General features: G+C 45.9%; 1 protein-coding gene across 1 annotated transcript in view; it reads right to left on the bottom strand.

Annotated features, from left to right (window-relative positions):
* The window catches only part of LOC125631452 (serum paraoxonase/arylesterase 2), a 46,433-nt gene that overhangs the window by 17,375 nt on the left and 8,601 nt on the right, over positions 1-20,457 (bottom strand). Inside the window, exon 2 of the mRNA XM_048838204.2 lies at positions 17,793-17,863. Within this exon, the coding sequence (XP_048694161.1) occupies positions 17,793-17,863 (71 nt within the window). The remainder of the gene's footprint in view (positions 1-17,792; positions 17,864-20,457) is intronic.

Genomic DNA, 20,457 nt, shown 5'->3' with positions numbered 1-20,457 from the left:
GCTCTAATTGGTGTGATTTACTGCCCCATTAATGCACTTTTTTCCTCCATAGCTTGAGAAACGTTGTCCCCGTTTCCTTCCCTGCCCTCCTCTTTCCAAAAAATGGCAGCTGACTGCACATAGTGAAGAAGCAAAGGAATTCTGTTTTAAAGTAGCCTGTTTATTTTAAGTGCATGCACTGTCAGTACAACGGAAAAAAAATAAAAAGAAAATCAATAGAAAGAAAACAGGATATATACTTTTGCAAATACCTTAGATGCATTCAAAGCACATACCTCTGCAGGCAAATAATTCAAATAAAATTACAAAATGCAACTAACATTCAATGCATTCAGAACAAAAAAAAAAAAAAAGAACTATTTCCAGTGATTGAATGCTACATGAACCAACACCTAAGAACTCAAATTAAACACACTGAGAATTCAAAAGAGTGCTTGCAAGCAAGCCAGTAAGTGGCATTCAAACTACATGATTTGGCAGGAGAACAAAAAAAAAAAAAAAACACACCACAAACACAACACCCACCCACTAACAATATTTGAGTCCAAAACAAATTACTTGCTATGGTCAGATTCAGGAAAGAGATAGAACAATTTGTGGCTGGTTTAGGGGGCTTGTCTTTTCACAAAGCTAGCCAGCAATCCACTGGTCCTCCTCCACTTGCAGTGATGCAAGTTTGTCTTGACCCAGACATCTTTCCTGTTCTCTGGCACAATTTCACTGAACTTTTCAAGCATGTAGTGTTTGAGCTTTGCTCACACATTTCTAGCCAGAGCAGCCTTTTTGCTCCTGCCATGGCCGGACACACCACAATGAGCTCTAGGAGGACATGGGGCTGGTCGTATATGGCTCATGGGTGCCTGGGTCCATCTCAAGTGGATGCCTTTTCTGGGCCTTTGGAACCTTTAGGAGCGATATATTTTCCAGGATCCCTACTTCCTGTAATAAGTTTAGCAGTGTTTACTACACTATCCCAAAAGTTACCCAGGCCACCAGCTCCTAACAGCCAAAGGGATTGAAAAGTGCCCTCATATATTCACCATGCTGTGTGCTGTTCCATGGCCCTGAATAGGGTTGCCAGGTGTCCAGTTTTCAACAGGAATGCCCGGTAGAAAAGGGACCCTGGTGGGTCCAGTGGGGACCGCTGACCAGGCTGCCAAAAGTCCAGTCGGCAGTGCAGCAGGGGCCCGGGGCTAAGACAAGCTCCCTACCTTCCCTAGCTCTGTGCTGCTCCCAGAAGTGGCCGCCAGGTCCCTGTGGCCCCTAGGTGCTGGGGCAGCCACGCACTGTGAAGCTCCACGCTCTGCCCCCACCCCAGTGCCAGCTCTGCAGCTCCTATTGACAGGGAACTGCAACCAATGGGAGCTGGCATAGGGCAGCGCCTGTGGGTATGCAGGCAGCGCACACCACACAGAGCCACCTGGCTGCCCTTGCAGCTAGAGGCCTCAGGGACCTGGCAGCCATTTCCTCAGAGCTGCAATAAGCACTGCCGGGACCCTGCACCCACTCCCCCACCCCAACCGCCTACCCCGAGCCCCCTCCTGCACCCCAAACCCCTCATCCCCAGCCCCACTCCCAGAGGGAGCCCTCAAACCCCCCCCCCCCCGCACCCTAGCTCCCTGCCCCAGCCTAGAGTCCCCTCCTGCATCCCAACCCCCTCATCCCACTCCCAGCCGGAGCCCACACCCCCTCCTACACCCCAACCCCCTGCTCCAGCCCGTTGAGAGTGAGTGAGGGGGGATGGAGCATGTGGGGGGCAGGGCCTCAGAAAAGGGGTGGGGCATAGGCAGGGTCAGGGTGTTCGGTTTTGTGTGATTAGACAGTTGGCATCCCTACTGCACTCCTGTCACTATCTACAAATGGCATTCACATGCAAGATCTCAGTATGATTCCCAACAAGAGTTGCTATGCATCAATCCCACTATCTGAGATCACAGTTTTTAGGAGCCATCACTGGGACATACACAGAGATAGCACAGCACCAATCAAATCATTGTACAGAATGAGCAAACCCCATCAATAGGTCCAGCCTTTGCATACACCTGCGATCACCATTACACTGAAAGACCTGTGAAGAGATCCGCTCATAAATGTACATTGCAAGTAGAGTATGATAGCACCCACAAACCATTTTTCATGTGTATATTCAATTTCATAGCTACAGTAAAGACTGGTTGTGGAAAACTAACCTAAAGCATCCTTCTTACTGATCTCCATGTACAGAAATACAAGATGAAATTATAAAAATAATGGAGGAAGTTAATAAGCAGACAATACCTAAAATACATTTACATAGCCAAGGTAGGTTTGATATCACAACAAACAAGCAATTATAAAACCCACCCAAAAATCCCATAGATGGCATTATGCAGAAGCTAGATAAACCACAAAACTAATTCAGCAAATATTGGGACACTGTACATGTGTATGATCATCACGAGTCTTCCATTTAGTCCTCCCACCACTGCCTGCCCATTCAAGATGTGAAGAAAAGGAAATGCAAGCATCAAGCCAAAAGATGGATTAATGCTGGACAGACATTTGATGACGTTATCTTCAGATAGACAATTGTGGAGATGGAGACATACAGCAAGACGTGTGTCTCTCGCTTAGGACTTCACTATCTCAAGCCATGATTAAAGCATACATAGAAGCTTTGTTTTGGAAGCAAAAAGTAGATAGTGTCAGTCCTAGACTCATATTTAAAAGCCACAGTCAATACAAGCAGACAGACCCAGAAAGGAGAAAATGTGAGTTCAGTCTACTACTGTAATTAAAGTTGGTCTGGAATTTTTCAACTCAATGTTTCATCAGATAATGCCAATTCCTCAAAACCAAAACTGTTCATTGACTCCTTATGCTAAGCAATCTGTTCCATCTTGTATTTAGCTGTGACACGCTGAGTACGTTTCCCAGACCTGAAGATGAACTCTGTGTAAGCTCGAAAGCTTGCCTCTCTCATCAACAGAAATAAAAAATTATTACCTCACCTGCCTTGTCTCTCAGAGGAAAGAGCCTATTTCAGCAATTTCTTTTACTTGGGGGAAAAAAAAAGAAAATTTTTAAAGTTTTAAAACTGTCAGTTTCATTTCAAAATGAAACAATTCCATTTTCCCAGTCCAAGATTACTTTCAGTTTCAAAAGTTTAGCTAATTATAGTAAGAAAAAAATTAAAATGGTCAGAATCAGAACAAAACATTATAGTTGTCCAAAACTAACTTTTTTCCTCCCCCAGTTTGCAAAAGTGTGTTGAGATTTTGACATTTCATCCCAATATTTCAGGGTGGGGGGGAGGATTTTGAAATCTCAAACATATTTGTGGGATAGGTAAATCATTTGCTGCCCAGCATGAAGTATAATCTCAATATGAGATTTGACAGGGTACTGGAGTGAAGGAGGAGGGTGCAATCCTGGATGAGGAAGTGTGGAGTTGTCTGGAGTTAAATTTATGTATTAGTTTTTAGTGCTGTTGGAGACCATTGGAAATTTGTTAGAGCTTCATTATGGTTGTGCATCTTTTACATTGTTAAATCTAAATAAAATTGATAAAATAAAACTTAATTACTATATTTGTCATGGTCACAATAAGACCAGTCCAAGGGCAGAGGGTAAGGGAACCCAGAGAGTTAGCAGTGAGTTTCAGCTGGCCTGGCCTGACCAGCCCAGTGTAAACCAACTCATAAACCAACAAATAAATTGGTTAGTCTCTAAGGTGTCTCAAGTACTCCTTTTCTTTTTGCGAATACAGACTAACACGGCTGTTACTCTGAAACTCACTATTGTTATCATCTGGATCTAAAAGCGGTCATTCGATAGGTCACTGGAAAGCTCAGAACTCACTGGTTATTAACATCATTGTGCAATGTAGGATCAGCATAACTACGTCGCTCAGGGATATGGATTTTTCACACCCCTGAGTGACCTAGTTATATCGATATAGATCTGTAGCGTAGACCTGGCCTCAAAGACAATGAGAATGCATTTACACATATCAGATAAACAAAGCTATCAAGCTAACAAGTGGGGAAGAGAGACAGTGGGACCACACCACAGCAAGGAAAATAAACTTTATCTGAACTAGAGAGACAGGGGGTCTAAACCTCACTTAAGCAAATTAATCAACTGACTGAATACAATGCTAGTGTATCATGTAAGATTTTATGAATGCCTGTAACAAACTGGTGATTAATACAATTGTAAATGGCATGTATTAATACTATAAGAGGAATTATGAATACTCAGTGTTTGAATGTGTGTGGCTGAACAAAGGAAGGAACTGTTCCCATCCAGTCTCCTACGTAAATTAAAGCATGGTAAAAGCAAAACAATGGAAACCGCATTTAATGTACCGGGGAGATGGGAAGCCCACAGGAAGGGAAGAACAGCTGAGGTCAGCATCCAGGTGGGCACAGGAAGCTGAGCACACAGGAGGGCTTCCTGACTCCTGAAACAAGGTCATTGAACTTTGGGAGATAGAAGCAAGGACAGAAAGCCATTTTAGGCAACCATCACTAGACCGATGAGGGAACAGAGCCCTTGCAAGCTGAGAAAAATGGGTCCTTCAAACCAAGGGGATGGGGTTTGAAGTCTGTGGAACCAACTATAGATAAGCAAATCTGTCTAGGAAAAGGTCTTTCACCTGAGACAACAAGGGAAGCCAGCACCTTGTGTTTTTGTGGAAAAAGTAAAAAATACAATTCAGAAGAACAGCTAGCCAAAGACTCAAAAAGTAACAGCTAAAAAATGTGTAAGTACATCAGAAGCAGGAAGCCTGCTGAACAACCAGTGGGGCCACTGGACGATCAAGATCCTAAAGGAGCACTCAAGGAAGATAAGGCCATTGCAGAGATACTAAATGAATTTTTTGCACCTGTCTTCACAGTTGAGGATGTGAGGGAGATTCCCAAACCTGAGCCATTCTTTTTAGATGACAGATCTGAGGAACTGTCCCAGATTGAAGTGTCATTAGAGGAGGTTTTGCAACAAACTGATAAATTAAACAGTAATAAGTCAGCAGGACCAGATGGTATTCACACAAAAGAGTTCTGAAGGAACTCGAATGTGAAATTGCAGAACTACTAGTATGTAATATATCATTCAAATCAGTTTCTGTACCAGGTGACTGGAGGATAGCTAATGTGACAATTTTTTTTTTAAAAGGAAGACTACTCCAGAAGCGATCCCGGCAATTAAAAGCTGGTAAGCCTAACTTCAGTGTAGGCAAATTGGTTGAAACTATAGTAAACAGAATTATCAGACACATGATAATCCATGAACTATTGTTGGGGAAGAGTCAATGTGTTTTTTGTAAAGGGAAATCATGCCTCACCAATCTATTAGAATTCTTTGAGGGGGTCAACAAGCATGTGGACAAGGGGGATCCAGTGGATATAGTGTACTTAGATTTTCAGAAAGCCTTTGACAAGGTCCCTCACCAAAGACTCTTAAGCAAAGTAAGCTGTCATGGGATAAGAGGGAAGGTCCTCTCATGGATCTGGTTAAAAGAAAGGAAACAAAGGGTAGGAATAAATGGTCAGTTTTCAGAACGGAGAAAGGTAAATATAGTGGTGTCCGCCAGGGATCTGTACTGGTACCACTACTGTTCAACATATTCATAAATGATCTAGAAAAAGGAGTAAACAATGAGGTGGCCAAATTTGCAGATACTCAAGATAGTTAAGTCCAAAGCAGACTGTGAAGGGTTACAAAGGAATCCCACAAAACTGGGTGACTGGGCAACAAAATGGCAGATGAAATTCAATGTTCATAAATGCAAAGTAATGCACATTGGAAAACATAATCCCAACTATACATACAAAATGATGGAGTCTAAATTAGCTGTTACCACTCAAGAAAGATCTTGGAAGTCATTGTGGATAGTTCTCTGAAAACATCCACTCAATGTGCAGCGGCAGTCAAAAAAAGCTAACGATGTTGGGAAATCATTAGGAAAAGGTTAGCTAATAAGACAGAAAATAGCATATTGCCTCTATATAAATTCATGGTATGCCCACATCTTGAATACTGCATGTAGATGTGGTCGCCCCATCTCTAAAAAAAATACATTGGAACTAGAAAAGGTAAAGAAAAGGGAAACAGAAATAATTAGGGATATGGAACCGCTTCCGTATGAGGAGAGATTAAAAAGACTGGGACTTTTCATCTTGGAAAAGAGATGACTAAGGGGGGATATGATAGAGGTCTATAAAATCATGACTAGTGTGGAGAAAGCAAATAAGAAGAGCCAAGTTGGGAGATGATTGACTGGTGAGAGAAACTATTTTGAACAAAGCCTGCACCTTGTCACATTAGACATGCGCTTTTAGACATGTGTTTTCACTTTTATTTGCTTGTAACCCTTTCTAACTTTGTTCCTTTTACTTACACCACTTAAGTCCTATTGTTAATATATTTGTTTATTTTCACGATGAACCAACTCTGTGCGCTGTTTAGATAATAATCTCTGAAACAGTTTGTCTCTTTACAGGTGCAACAAACATTATTTCTCTGAGCTGTCCAGGAGAAGAGCGGACACTTTAGTGCAGTGGTTTTCAAACTTTTTTTCTGAGGACCCAGTTTAAGAAAATTGTTGATGCCTGCGACCCAATGGAGCTGGGGATGAGGGGTTTGCGGTGTGGGAGGAGCTCAGGGCTAAGACAGGGGTTTGGGGTGCAGGAGAGGGTGCAGGCTCTGGGGTGAGGTCGGGGCTGGGGCAGGCAGTTGGGGAGCAGGAGGGGATCCGGGCTCTGGGCTAGGGGTGCAGGCTCTGAGGTGGGACCGGGGATGAGGGAGTTGGGGGGCAGGAAAGGGTTCCAGGTTGGGGGGGAGCTCAGGGCTGGGGCAGCGGATTGGTGCTCGGGGTTGGGACTCAAACTTACCTCTGGCAGCTGCCGATCAGCAGGGCAGTCGGGGTGCAGAGGCAGGCTTCCCACCTGCCCTGGCACCGCGGACTACCTGTGCCCTGGAAGCAGCCAGCAGCAGGTCTGGCTCCTAGGCGGAGGCGCGCAAGGCACCGCCCCCCCGCAAGCTCCCATTGACCGGGAACCGGCCAGTGGGAGTGCGGAGCCAGTGCTCAGGGCGGAGGCAGCACGCGGAGCCCTGTGGCCCCCCCTTCCTAGAAGCTGGACCTGCTTCTGGCCATTTCCGGGGAGCAGTGTGGTGTCGGAACAGGTAGGCACTAGCCTGCCTTAGCTGGGCAGCATCACCAACGGGACTTTTAATGTCCCTGTCAGTGGTGCTGACTAAAGCCGCTAGGGTCCCTGGGTGCCGAGCAAGGCGACCGAATGCCTTACATGCTGCAACCCAGTACTGGGTCGCAACACAAACTTTGAAAAACACTGGGGTTTAGGGCACACAGTTTTGGGGAAATTCAGGACTGGGAATGTGTTGGAGTCATCTGGCTGGTTGTAACTAAGGCTGGTGGAAGCCAGAGTGAGGTTGTAGACAGGCTGTTGGGATCAGAGCTGCTGAACCAGGGCTGTGTAAGCACACAGACACTCAGGGTGTGACCCCCGTGCTTATAAGCACGTGGGAAGTGGCCCAGGTTGGGAGCTACGGCAACAGAGTATTGTGAGGCACCCAGGGTTACGGTTAAGTGGTGACAACCCCCACTGGTCCTGGATTGCACCCCGGAACCCTGACCAGACTGTCACAGTTACTTCCTACAGTGATGAGTACCCTAGAAATATTTACTACAAAGGTAATTTTTTCCTTCTTCTGTCAGGATATGGAATTATTTTGTACTTGTACCAAAATTTACATTAAATGAAACTTCAAATTCACTTGCTTGAGGATAGGAGATACAATTCCATCATGTTTCTGAGGGTAACGTACACAAGTTAGACAAAACAATAGGTAGTTCATCAGGAGAAACTCCTCAGATAATTATTTCCATGAATTCTTAATGAAGATCAAATTATGAGACAGTAATAGGAATAGAATAGGTGAACAATTCACAAACTATCACCTATTCAAATGTACACTTTTCTTTGTGATACACACAAAGAACTCATGATTTTTTACTAACGTGTTCACTATTTGCAGTTGTTCAAGGAATTGCTTAAACTAAGCTTTGTTAGTCTATGGATTATTCACAAACTGTTAGTTACAAGTATTTGATATTCACACTGCACAACTGGCCCACTTATGACATCATTTCAGCTCACTGATTGATTGATGCACTTTCTTGAACAGAAGGAGAGAAATCTAGAAGAGGATTTGGGGCAGTCATGAGAGCACTTCCAACATGAACACTCACTTGAGTGTTTCATGAAACTTCTTTCTGCAAACATTCTTGTAAATAATAAAAAAAAGACATGAAGGGGTCATCAAGAAGGGGTCAAATAAAAGCAAAACAAATTGGTTCAGTTATATAACAATTCCTGATTTTGCCCAGCTGTAAACACAAGTGGAATGTACCGTTTTACCACCCAGGATGTATATTTCTAACAATTAAAAAGATCACCTTGGACTGAAGGTTGCAATTCAGGTGTGCAGTTATGCCAACTTGAAAGACATTTGCCTTTTTTTTTTATTTAAGAGAATAACCTTCCCCTCCACCACGTTTAATTTCTGACTTTTTTTTTTTAAAGTTGGCGTTCGAAAGCAAAGTGAACAAGAGTCTAAAAACATGAAGTGGGAAATTCTATGTGGAAAAACAAACAAAAGTGAACTAGATAGCAAAACCAAGCCTGCAGTAACTTGGAAAACTACCACCACTGGTGAATGGTTTTTAACCTAATCAACAGCTGTTCCATTCTCCCATGTATAATATGAGTAGTTTAAGATAAATTGACTATCTTGGCTCTGAATAAAGTAATCACTCAAGAGGCTAGACTGACTAATCTAGTTTTGCAGATTAATACAGATATTACAACATTTTACTAGGGGATTTTAAGAAAAAAAAGACTGAAATACACATGCAAATATCCTAAATGTAAATTACTGTGGGCCAGATCCTGCAAACACATGAGCAACCATATAAGGTTGAGTCCAACAGAAAACACACAAGTGAGTAATTTTACTCAGACTGGTAGAAGTGTTTCAATTTCCTGGCTTCCTTTATGAATTCAGTGGCAAAAACTATGTTAATGTAGAGTTGAGGAGGTTGGTGGTATGTCATTTTCTTGCAGAAAGATGAGTTGAGCTAAACTCAAACTTCTGAAAACTAGGAAATGCAGAGTTAAGGTTGCCCATGCAACCTTAACTCTGCCCTCTTTCAACAATGCCCCAATAACACAAAAACCTTTACTCTGCCAGCCTCACTATTGCTGAAGTGTACAAGCTCTTCACCTCTTTTTACAGCCCATTCACACTCACCCATAGAATGCCATCTAACACTATTAAAGGACAAAAGGAAAAGAAAATGGTCGGCAGAGTAAAAGGTATGTGTGTTAACAGGGTGTATTGGGGCACTGCTGAAAGGGGCAAACTTAAAACTGCATGGACAACCTGAAAAGCAGGACATGAGCAATTAACAAGTGTGAGTTTTGCTCAACTCACCATTCAGCAATGGGATGACACGCGCACCAAGCAACCTCAACTCTGTGGTAATGTTATTTTTTGACATTGAATTTTCTAGGGTTATTTTTAAACAGGAAAAAGATACGTTGTTGGTAGGAATTAGTAACCATCTAGGTAGCTCTACATATCATGCCTGCAATTTGCATACCGAGCCAGTCAGCTGGAGCCCCACCAACCCTACTTTGACACACCTCCCCAGCCACGCCCTGACCCATTCACTGCATTACCCTGCCGACCTGTGCCCCTCCCACTACTGTACCCAGCCCCCCTGCAACCACAAGCAGGGAATGCATCTCTCTGCAGTTTCCACTCCCTAGTATACAAATGTGTTGATTGCCATTCCTTTCCCCTCATCCCCACCTATAACCCAACTCACATGCAGTGGCTAGAGGTAAGGACAAATGTTACAGTGGGTGGTGTTTCTGGTCATGTCTTAGAATGGTTGGAGGGTGGAATTTGTGGCAGGGCCAGCGAGAGAAATAAACACACAGGATTTCTGTTGGAAAATACCGACAGTTTTACATTTGAGAGAAAAATCCTCTGACCCCATCCAACGGACATATCCTAAGCCCTGGTCTACACTAGGACTTTAGGTCGAATTTAGCAGCATTAAATCGATGTAAACCTGCACCCGTCCACACAATGAAGCCCTTTATTTCGACATAAAGGGCTCTTAAAATCAGTTTCCTTACTCCACCCCTGACAAGTGGATTAGCGCTTAAATCGACGTGGCCGGCTCGAATTTGGGGTACTGTGGGCACAATTCGATGGTATTGGCCTCCGGGAGCTATCCCAGAGTGCTCCATTATGACCGCTCTGGACAGCACTCTCAACTCAGATGCACTGGCCAGGTAGACAGGAAAAGAACCGCGAACTTTTGAATCTCATTTCCTGTTTGGCCAGCGTGGCAAGCTGCAGGTGACCATGCAGAGCTCATCAGCACAGGTGACCATGATGGAGTCCCAGAATCGCAAAAGAGCTCCAGCATGGACCGAACGGGAGGTACGGGATCTGATCGCTGTTTGGGGAGAGGAATCCGTGCTATCAGAACTCCGTTCCAGTTTTCGAAATGCCAAAACCTTTGTGAAAATCTCCCAGGGCATGAAGGACAGAGGCCATAACAGGGACCCGAAGCAGTGCCGCGCAAAACTGAAGGAGCTGAGGCAAGCCTACCAGAAAACCAGAGAGGCGAACAGCCGCTCTGGGTCAGAGCCCCAAACATGCCGCTTCTATGATGAGCTGCATGCCATTTTAGGGGGTTCAGCCACCACTACCCCAGCCGTGTTGTTTGACTCCTTCAATGGAGATGGAGGCAATACGGAAGCAGGTTTTGGGGACGAAGAAGATGATGAGGAGGAGGAGGTTGTAGATAGCTCACAGCAAGCAAGCGGAGAAATCGGTTTTCCCGACAGCCAGGAACTGTTTCTCACCCTAGACCTGGAGCCAGTACCCCCCGAACCCACCCAAGGCTGCCTCCTGGACCCAGCAGGCGGAGAAGGGACCTCTGGTGAGTGTACCTTTTAAAATACTATACATGGTTTAAAAGCAAGCATGTGAAAGGATTACGTTGCCCTGGCATTTGCGGTTCTCCTAGATGTAGTCCTAAAGCCTTTGCAAAAGGTTTCTGGGGAGGGCAGCCTTATTGCGTCCTTCATGGTAGGACACTTTACCACTCCAGGCCAGTAACACGTACTCGGGAATCATTGTAGAACAAAGCATTGCAGTGTATGTTTGCTGGCATTCAAACAACATCCGTTCTTTATCTCTCTGTGTTATCCTCAGGAGAGTGAGATATAATTCATGGTCACCTGGTTGAAATAGAGTGCTTTTCTTCAGGGGACACTCAGAGGAGCCCATTCCTGCTGGGCTGTTTGCCTGTGGCTAAACAGAAATGTTCCCCGCTGTTAGCCACAGGGAGGGGGGAAGGTTGAGGGGGTAGTCACGCGGTGGGAGGAGGCAAAATGCGACCTTGTAACGAAAGCACATGTGCTATGTATGTAATGTTAACAGCAAAGTTTACCCTGAAAGAGTGTAGCCACTGTTTTATAAAATGTGTCTTTTTAAATACCGCTGTCCCTTTTTTTTTCTCCACCAGCTGCATGTGTTTCAATGATCACAGGATGTTCTCCTTTCCAGAGGCTAGTGAAGCTTAGAAAGAAAAAAAAACGCACTCACGATGAAATGTTCTCTGAGCTCATGCTGTCCTCCCACACTGACAGAGCACAGATGAATGCGTGGAGGCAAATAATGTCAGAGTGCAGGAAAGCACAAAATGACCGGGAGGAGAGGTGGCGGGCTGAAGAGAGTAAGTGGCGGGCTGAAGAGAGGGCTGAAGCTCAAATGTGGCGGCAGCGTGAAGAGAGGAGGCAGGATTCAATGCTGAGGCTGCTGCAGGACCAAACCAGTATGCTCCAGTGTATGGTTGAGCTGCAGCAAAGGCAGCTGGAGCACAGACTGCCACTGCAGCCCCTCTGTAACCAACCGCCCTCCTCCCCAAGTTCCATAGCCTCCACACCCAGAGGCCCAAGAACGCGGTGGGGGGGCCTCCGGCCAACCAGCCACTCCACCACAGAGGATTGCCCAAAAAAAAGAAGGCTGTCATTCAATAAATTTTAAAGTTGTAAACTTTTAAAGTGCTGTGCTTAAAGTGCTGTGTGGCATTTTCCTTCCCTCCTCCACCACCCCTCCTGGGCTACCTTGGTAGTCATCCCCCTATTTGTGTGATGAATGAATAAAGAATGCATGAATGTGAAGCAACAATGACTTTATTGCCTCTGCAAGCGGTGATTGAAGGGAGGAGGGGAGGGTGGTTAGCTTACAGGGAAGTAGAGTGAACCAAGGGGCGGGGGGTTTCATCAAGGAGAAACAAACAGAACTTTCACACCGTAGCCTGGCCAGTCATGAAACTGGTTTTCAAAGCTTCTCTGATGCGTACCGCGCCCTCCTGTGCTCTTCTAACCGCCCTGTTGTCTGGCTGCGCGTAACCAGCAGCCAGGCGATTTGCCTCAACCTCCCACCCCGCCATAAACGTCTCCCCCTTACTCTCACAGATATTGTGGAGCACACAGCAAGCAGTAATAACATTGGGAATATTGGTTTCGCTGAGGTCTAAGCGAGTCAGTAAACTGCGCCAGCGCGCCTTTAAACGTCCAAATGCACATTCTACCACCATTCTGCACTTGCTCAGCCTGTAGTTGAACAGCTCCTGACTACTGTCCAGGCTGCCTGTGTACGGCTTCATGAGCCATGGCATTAAGGGGTAGGCTGGGTCCCCAAGGATACATATAGGCATTTCAACGTCCCCAAAGGTTATTTTCTGGTCTGGGAATAAAGTCCCTTCCAGCAGCTTTTGAAACAGACCAGAGTTCCTGAAGATGCGAGCATCATGCACCTTTCCCAGCCATCCCACGTTGATGTTGGTGAAACGTCCCTTGTGATCCACCAGAGCTTGCAGCACTATCGAAAAGTACCCCTTGCGGTTTATGTACTCGGCGGCTTGGTGCTCCGGTGCCAAGATAGGGATATGGGTTCCGTCTATAGCCCCACCACAGTTAGGGAATCCCATTGCAGCAAAGCCATCCACTATGACCTGCACATTTCCCAGGGTCACTACCCTTGATATCAGCTGATCTTTGATTGCGTGGGCTACTTGCATCACAGCAGCCCCCACAGTAGATTTGCCCACTCCAAATTGATTCCCAACTGACCGGTAGCTGTCTGGCGTTGCAAGCTTCCACAGGGCTATCGCCACTCGCTTCTCAACTGTGAGGGCTGCTCTCATCTTGGTATTCATGCGCCTCAGGGCAGGGGAAAGCAAGTCACAAAGTTCCATGAAAGTGCCACTGGGAATCGTCCCAGACCTGCAACACTATGCGGTCCCACCAGTCTGTGCTTGTTTCCCGAGCCCAGAATCGGCATTCCACAGCATGAACCTGCCCCATTAGCACCATGATGCATGCATTGGCAGGGCCCACGCTTTCAGAGAAATCTGTGTCCATGTCCTGATCACTCACGTGACCGCGCTAATGTCGCCTCCTCGCCCGGTATCGCTTTGCCAGGTTCTGGTGCTGCATATACTGCTGGATAATGCGTGTGGTGTTTAATGTGCTCCTAATTGCCAAAGTGAGCTGAGCGGCCTCCATGCTTGCCTTGGTATGGCGTCCGCACAGAAAAAAGGCGCGGAACGATTGTCTGCCGTTGCTCTGACGGAGGGAGGGGCGACTGACTACACGGCTTACAGGGTTGGCTTCAGGGAGCTAAAAATCAACAAAGGGGGTGCCTGTACATCAAGGAGTATTTCAGGCAGGACTTCACGGAGGGTTCCAATAAGAAATGGTGTACCTAAGTTATCGTTCTTATTGGAACAAGGAGGTTAGCCTGGCCACTGATTGATACATGGCTAGATTTACCTCGCTGCACCTTCTCTGTGAGTGACTGCAGTGTGACCTAGAGGAATGAGTCCCCTAGACAGGGGAGGAGGCAAATGAGTACAAAACAAATCTGGTCTATTTCTTGTTTTGACCCACTCCATCTATCTTTTACATCTTTGACTGGCAGCAGACGGTGCAGAAGGACTGCATGCCATCCACATCTCATGGCTGCTCGGCAGAAGATGGTACAGTACGACTGCTAGCCATCCTCATCTCTTGCCTGCCTGGCAGAAGATGGTACAGTACGACTGCTAGCCATCCTCATCTCTTGCCTGCCTGGCAGAAGATGGTACAATACGACTGCTAGCCATCCTCATCTCTTGCCTGCCTGGCAGAAGATGGTACAATACGACTGCTAGCAGTCCGTATCGCCTGCCCGCTCACCATAAGACGGTTCAATAGGACTGACTGCAGGACACGACGAGGAAGACTACCAGTCGTATTGCACCGTCTGCTGCCAGAAGGCAATGGGTTGCTGCTACTGTGCAGCAAAGCCGTACTGCGTCTGCCAGCACCCAGGAGACATAGGGTGACGGTTACCTGAGCGGGCTCCATGCTTGCCGTGGTATGGCGTCTGCACAGGTAACTCAGGAAAAAAGGCGCAAAATGATTGTCTGCCCTTGCTTTCACGGAGGGAGGGAGGGAGGGAACGGGGGCCTGACGATATGTACCCAGAACCACCCGCGACAATGTTTTAGCCCCATCAGGCATTGGGATCTCAACCCAGAATTCCAATGGGCAGCGGAGACTGCGGGAACTGTGGGATAGCTACCCACAGTGCAACGCTCCGGAAGTCGACTGTAGCCTCAGTACTGTGGAAGCGCTCCGCCGAGTTAATGCACTTAGAGCATTTTCTGTGGGGACACACACACTCGAATATATAAAACCGATTTCTAAAAAACCGACTTCTATAAATTCGACCTTATTCCGTAGTGTAGACATACCCTAACTCTGAGAAAGCGTGGAGGAGGTCAGAGCTTGTAATGTTTCTATGCCATACAGTCCATGTTTCTATGCCATACAGTCTGGTCAGCCATGAACCCTCTGATTTCCCAGTTAATATTCTTCCAATGCTTATTAATAGCTTTCATATTGTCACTGTAGCAATTATTCAGATGCTCAGCCAAATCAGTGAAAACGATCACAGCTCCTGACCACAGATCCAAATCTGCTTTAATACATTGTATGAGGTGCACACTAGGAATAAGGCCCAGATCATTTCCACCTCAGTGAATCACCACAACATCCAGGAGATCACAACCTCATAAGTCACTGGTGGGTGAAACACGATGCCAATGCAGACCATTTCTCTCCCAAATTAGTCTGTAAACAGCAATCTCCATATCCTGGCATACTCTTTGCTCTCTCGCAAACTTCTGCAACCTCATGAGCCAGGAATTACCCAGAATCCACACAATGGCAATTTTGTCAGTGCACAAAGTTCTTTTTCCTCAGTTGTCAAGGTACCTGTCAGTTACAAACCTCCATGCTATGCATCTTTGGAAACCACCACGTTTATCTGCTCAGAGATCTGGAAGCAGCCAGTTCCCCAGGGTTAGTAAAACACAGATTTTCTCAAACATCGAATCCTAGACTAGCCTACCACCCATTCTCATTTCCCACCCCCACCATAGCCACAACCCCTCTCTCTCCCCCCCACATCCCCTCCCCGCAACTCCCCACACACCAAAGTTTTGGTTTGACCAGCTGCTAACTATTCTGCTTTGTTCACAATTAAACCTCCCCATAAAATAAAAACACATTACAATAGAACAATAGAGCAAGCAACATGAATTATTAAATCTTTATTGCATGGGTGTACAAAGATTAAGACTAGAAAGGTCAGTGGCAAGGTGTTCACCAGGGACAATGTTGCCAGCAAGTTCCCTTGAACAATCCAGGCAAACAAAGTGGTTGCAGAAAAGCCTTCATGGTCCGTCCCCCCACATTTATTGGTTCATGTGCAATGTAATACTTCCAGACTGCCTGTCTACACAAGCAAAGAAGTGAACATGTTCTTAAACACCATTCCAAATTTCAGTTCCCCAAAGATTCAGTGGGCACCGTGCACTACCTTGGGTAAAACTTGAAAAATGGAGACCTTTTAGATCCCCGTAACAACAATAGTTTGATAACAAAGAGGGATAACTCAAGAATACCTTTTACATGAAATATTATCAAGGGAAATGAATATTCTGCCTCTTCCTCTAACAAATATGGGCTCAACCCAAAAGAATGAAATGTTTTCAAATATAAGTTCTACTGACCTACCCTCCCCACTATCTCACAAAAAAAATTCTACTTGCGTTTCTTCAACTACATAATTTTGAGTTCAGAAAGACATTTGATCCCTGCAACATTCAGGAAGTGAGATTTGTGAAGTCAACAGTGTGACTCAGCTAGGTCAGAGGAAAAGCTGTAAATTCCAACTGATGCAAAGCATTCCACAAAAAATAGACAAGGGAGTTCAACCATATACAGATATTTATAAGTACAATCCTGTTAGAATTTTGTTTTAGCAGCCATTAGAAAGATCCTGTTAAACAAGACATAGGCCTAATTTCCCCCCCCCCCCACCCCGCAACCTAGTATTCTTAAATCAGCAAATCCACTCATAAGTGCTCTGAAATAGGAAGAAAACAAGTTAATGGTAACTTCAACATTTAAAACAGCTAAACCTATTTTGACCTGGCTGATTTCAACATGTGAAATGTTTGTACAAATAAAAAAAGCCAACCTTATGATGCTGAGCTCACTATCTCAAATATGAAGGAGATATTTTAACCAAAGAACATGTAGCTAAGTGGCTAACAGCCATGAGAATTTATAATTGTTCATTTAGCTAAAAAATAAATCCCAGTTTTCCTTGTGCTCAACAGAAATATTAAATTAAGAGGATAAAATGTTACACATAAATATTGAACATTTTGAATTTGTTTCTAGAAAGAAAAGGAGATGAAGAAATTTACATTTTAGTTTTCTTCATAAACAGGTCACATATTTAAATTAATTTGTATGGGACTGTGTTTAGGTCTGCACAAACACACACAGAAGAATAGCTTCAGTGCTTAGTATTTTCAGGCATGTCCTAGATAGAAAGTAATGGAAATCCCCTTTTCCTAACTTGGCTAGTCACAAGCATGGACGCTCTGTCTTTCAAGTGTTATAGCTCACTTGCACATTCAGGTTAAATTATGCAATACATTGAACTTTGGGATCCATAACATCAGAAAGGGGAGTGTGCTGCTGTATGTACCTTATATACTAAGCTCCTTTTCTACTTCTCCATATCCACTTTGACTGGACTCTTATCTTAAAACCACCAACTCTGCCCAGCATTTTGCCAGCTTGCTTTTATCAGCATGCCAGTTAACTCTGTGCCTGTTGCGATCTCTGAAAGCCTTCACAGTTGCAGAAGCTCCTGTAGGAAGTGTTTTACCAGCAGATAAGCATCTGAAGGTGTGTCCCATAAGCATGGCCACACCTCACTGTGTGCATTTCAGATATGCAACAGAGCTTTAGTTGGTCTCTCCGTCTTCATGGTACTGTGACAAAGGTTATGAAAAGACAAACAATGACAATGTACTAACACAGCCTCCCATCTCGGTACTAACTGAAGTTTTCCTTCTATTCTGAACATCCAGCTGTTCACAACAGAATTTTCTGTCTGCTGCCTCTTTTCTTTCCCACTGGAGTTCAGGGGATTCACAATAGCAAAAAGAGTATTTATAGGCCACAATTATTATTTTTTCCAGAGTCAGCTTTTTAAAACCTGGCTTTAGTAGCTGACTTTAAAGCAAGGCTCCCAATACAAAGTACTTAGTCCTATCACATACATACCAATTCCTTTAATAAGGTGGCAGTTGGGAAGTTCCACTGGTTCCACCTCTCTGGAGCCATTCAGCTTACGTCTGCAAGAGGAAAGAATACAGTTTAGTGTAACAGATCAGAGAGAGTTTTACAAACTGAAACAGTGTTGACTGATATATGCTGGCTAGCATATAAATATAGATCATAATAATATGTATTATATGCACCATATACACAAGTATGCATTAAGTACAAATATTGTAACAGTGATATGGCTTAAATTGATCTATAGGGGGAAGAGGGAGGGACAGATGTACTCCATGTTCTATTTGTTGGGCGTCAGTGTGCGTGCACGGCCCATGCAGCTAGTCCCCGCCCCCGGCAGTAGCCATATGGCTGCCAACTTTCTAACTGCACAAAACCAAACACCCTTGCCTCACCCTCTGCCCCATGCCTTCCGAGGCCCCACACCTGCTCCGCCCCCTCCGAGGCCCTGCCCCTACTCACTCCATCTGCTCTCTCTTCATCGCTCACTCTCCCCCACCCTCACCTCACTTTCACCGGGCTGGGGTAAGGGGTTGGGGTGCGGGAGTGGGAGAGAACTCTGACTGGGGGTGGAGCCAGAAATGATGAGTTCATGGTGCAGGAGGGGGCTCAAGGCTGGGGCAGGGAGTTGGGGTACAGGAGGGGGTGAGGGCTCTGGGAGGGAGTTAGGATGCAGTAGGGGGTTCCAACCTGGGGCAGGGAGTTGGAGCATGGGAGGGGGTTTGGGCTCTGGGCTGCGCTTACCTCAGATGCCTCCCGAAGTGGCCAGCATGTCCAGCTCCTAGGTAGAGGGTAATGGGGCTCTATGTGCTGCCCGTGCTCATAGGTGCCACCCCTGCAGCTCCCACTGGCTAGGTTTCCTGGCCATGGGAGCTGCAGAGCCGGCATTTGGAGCTGTGGGAGTGCACAGAGCCCCCATGGCTGCCCCTGCACCTAGGAGCCGGACATGCCACTGCTTCTGGGAGCCGCTTGGAGCCAGGCCAGCCCCGCTGCGCTGCCAAAAGCGGTGCTGACCAGAGCTGCTAGGGTCCCTTTTCAACCAGGCGTTCCTGTCAAAAACCAGACCCCTGGCAACTAAGCAGCCGGTGGGTGCGTATATGCACTGGCCAGTCAGGCTGTCTCACTTGTGTTCTGCTGCAGGAGGGGGATGTTGATGGCCTCCAAAATGGTGCTGTGTCCACCAGGCACAGTCAGCAGCTTCAGGGAGGCAAGTGTCACATGCTCCGGCCCCCCCTCAAATCTCCCTAAAACTAGTTTCAGAATGCTGGTCAGCAGGCTGCAGGGGGATATTAGTCATGAGAAAGCTTCACCTCTTGTTTCTCCACCACCCCCACCTCCCATTGTAAGAAACAGATGGCCACTGAATGAAATGCACCCTACCAGGACTCGTGTGTTTGAAGGTGTGGTCCCCAACCCCCACATTCAAATGTGTCTGAGTAGGAGCACGGTGTCAAATAAATGTTCCAGAATGTTTCTCTGTTTAAAGGAAATTATTGCACTAACATTTCCATCTCCTTCCCCCTCCAATTAAAGTTGAGAATGTATATGATCAAGAGTCAGGAATTTCAAGAATCAAAGATCCCATAGCAACATCTGGCCGCATTGCACTTTTACATCAAGGCATATATTTAACTGCAGGATCATTTCAAGACACTAGAAGACAGCCACATCGTTGACATTAGCATTGCCAACTTTCTGATTGCCAAAAAATGAACACTCTTGCCCCACCCCTGCCTTGCCCCTTCTCTGAGGCCCTGCCCTCCACTCACACCATGCCCCTGCCCTCCGTCGCTCGCTCTCCCCCACCCTTGCTCATTTTCACTGTGCTGGGACAGGGGGTGAGGGCTCCTGCTGGGAGTGCAAGCTCTGGGATGGGGCTGGGTGTCACTTCCCCTGGTGTTATCCGGACCAGTGATCTGCTAGATCACGCCAAACCTTGACTCTGGGAGCCAGCCTTACCCTGCTCTGCTGTGAGAACCCCCACTTGTGGGCTGTTCATCCACAGCCTCTGGCATGTAAGCTGCTCCTTGGATTGTACAACCGAATGACAACAGACAATATCTCCAGTCCCAGACACAACCCTAGGAAACTCCATCTTGCAGTGTCCAGTTATGCCCACTGGATGCTGCAAATTTATATTGAAACAGAAATTGATATGTACCAGGCTTGTTATCCCAAGGGGAGTCTCTGACATGCTTCAAATCAAACACACTGCTTCAGGCAGAACAAACAAACAGATTTATTAACTACAAAGATTATAAATCAGAACACAAGTAGTCAGATTTGGTCAAATGATATAAAAGCAAAATGCATTCTAAGGTGATCTTAACACTTTCAATGCCCTTACACACTTAGATGCTTCTCACCACAGGCTGGCTGGTTGCCCTTCAGCCAGGCTCTCCCCTTTGACCAATGCTTCAGTCGCTTGGTGGTGATGTCTGTAGATGGAGGTAGAAGAGAGAGGAAGAGCATGGCAAACATCTCTCCTTTCTATCATGTTCTTTCTTCCCTCTTGGCTTTGCCCTCCCCCCTTCAGAGTCAGATGAGCATTACCTCATTGCAGTCCCAAAACTGACCAGAGGAAAGGGGGGGGTGACTAACTCAAGAGGCCAACAGATCCTTTGTTACTGCCTAGGCCAGTGTCCTTTAT

The sequence above is a fragment of the Caretta caretta genome, chromosome 2 (assembly GCF_965140235.1).
Source record: "Caretta caretta isolate rCarCar2 chromosome 2, rCarCar1.hap1, whole genome shotgun sequence".
In the NCBI taxonomy this organism is placed as follows: Eukaryota; Metazoa; Chordata; order Testudines; family Cheloniidae; genus Caretta; species Caretta caretta.
Note: the sequence above shows the minus strand (reverse complement) of the source record. Positions and strands in the feature narration are given on the sequence as shown.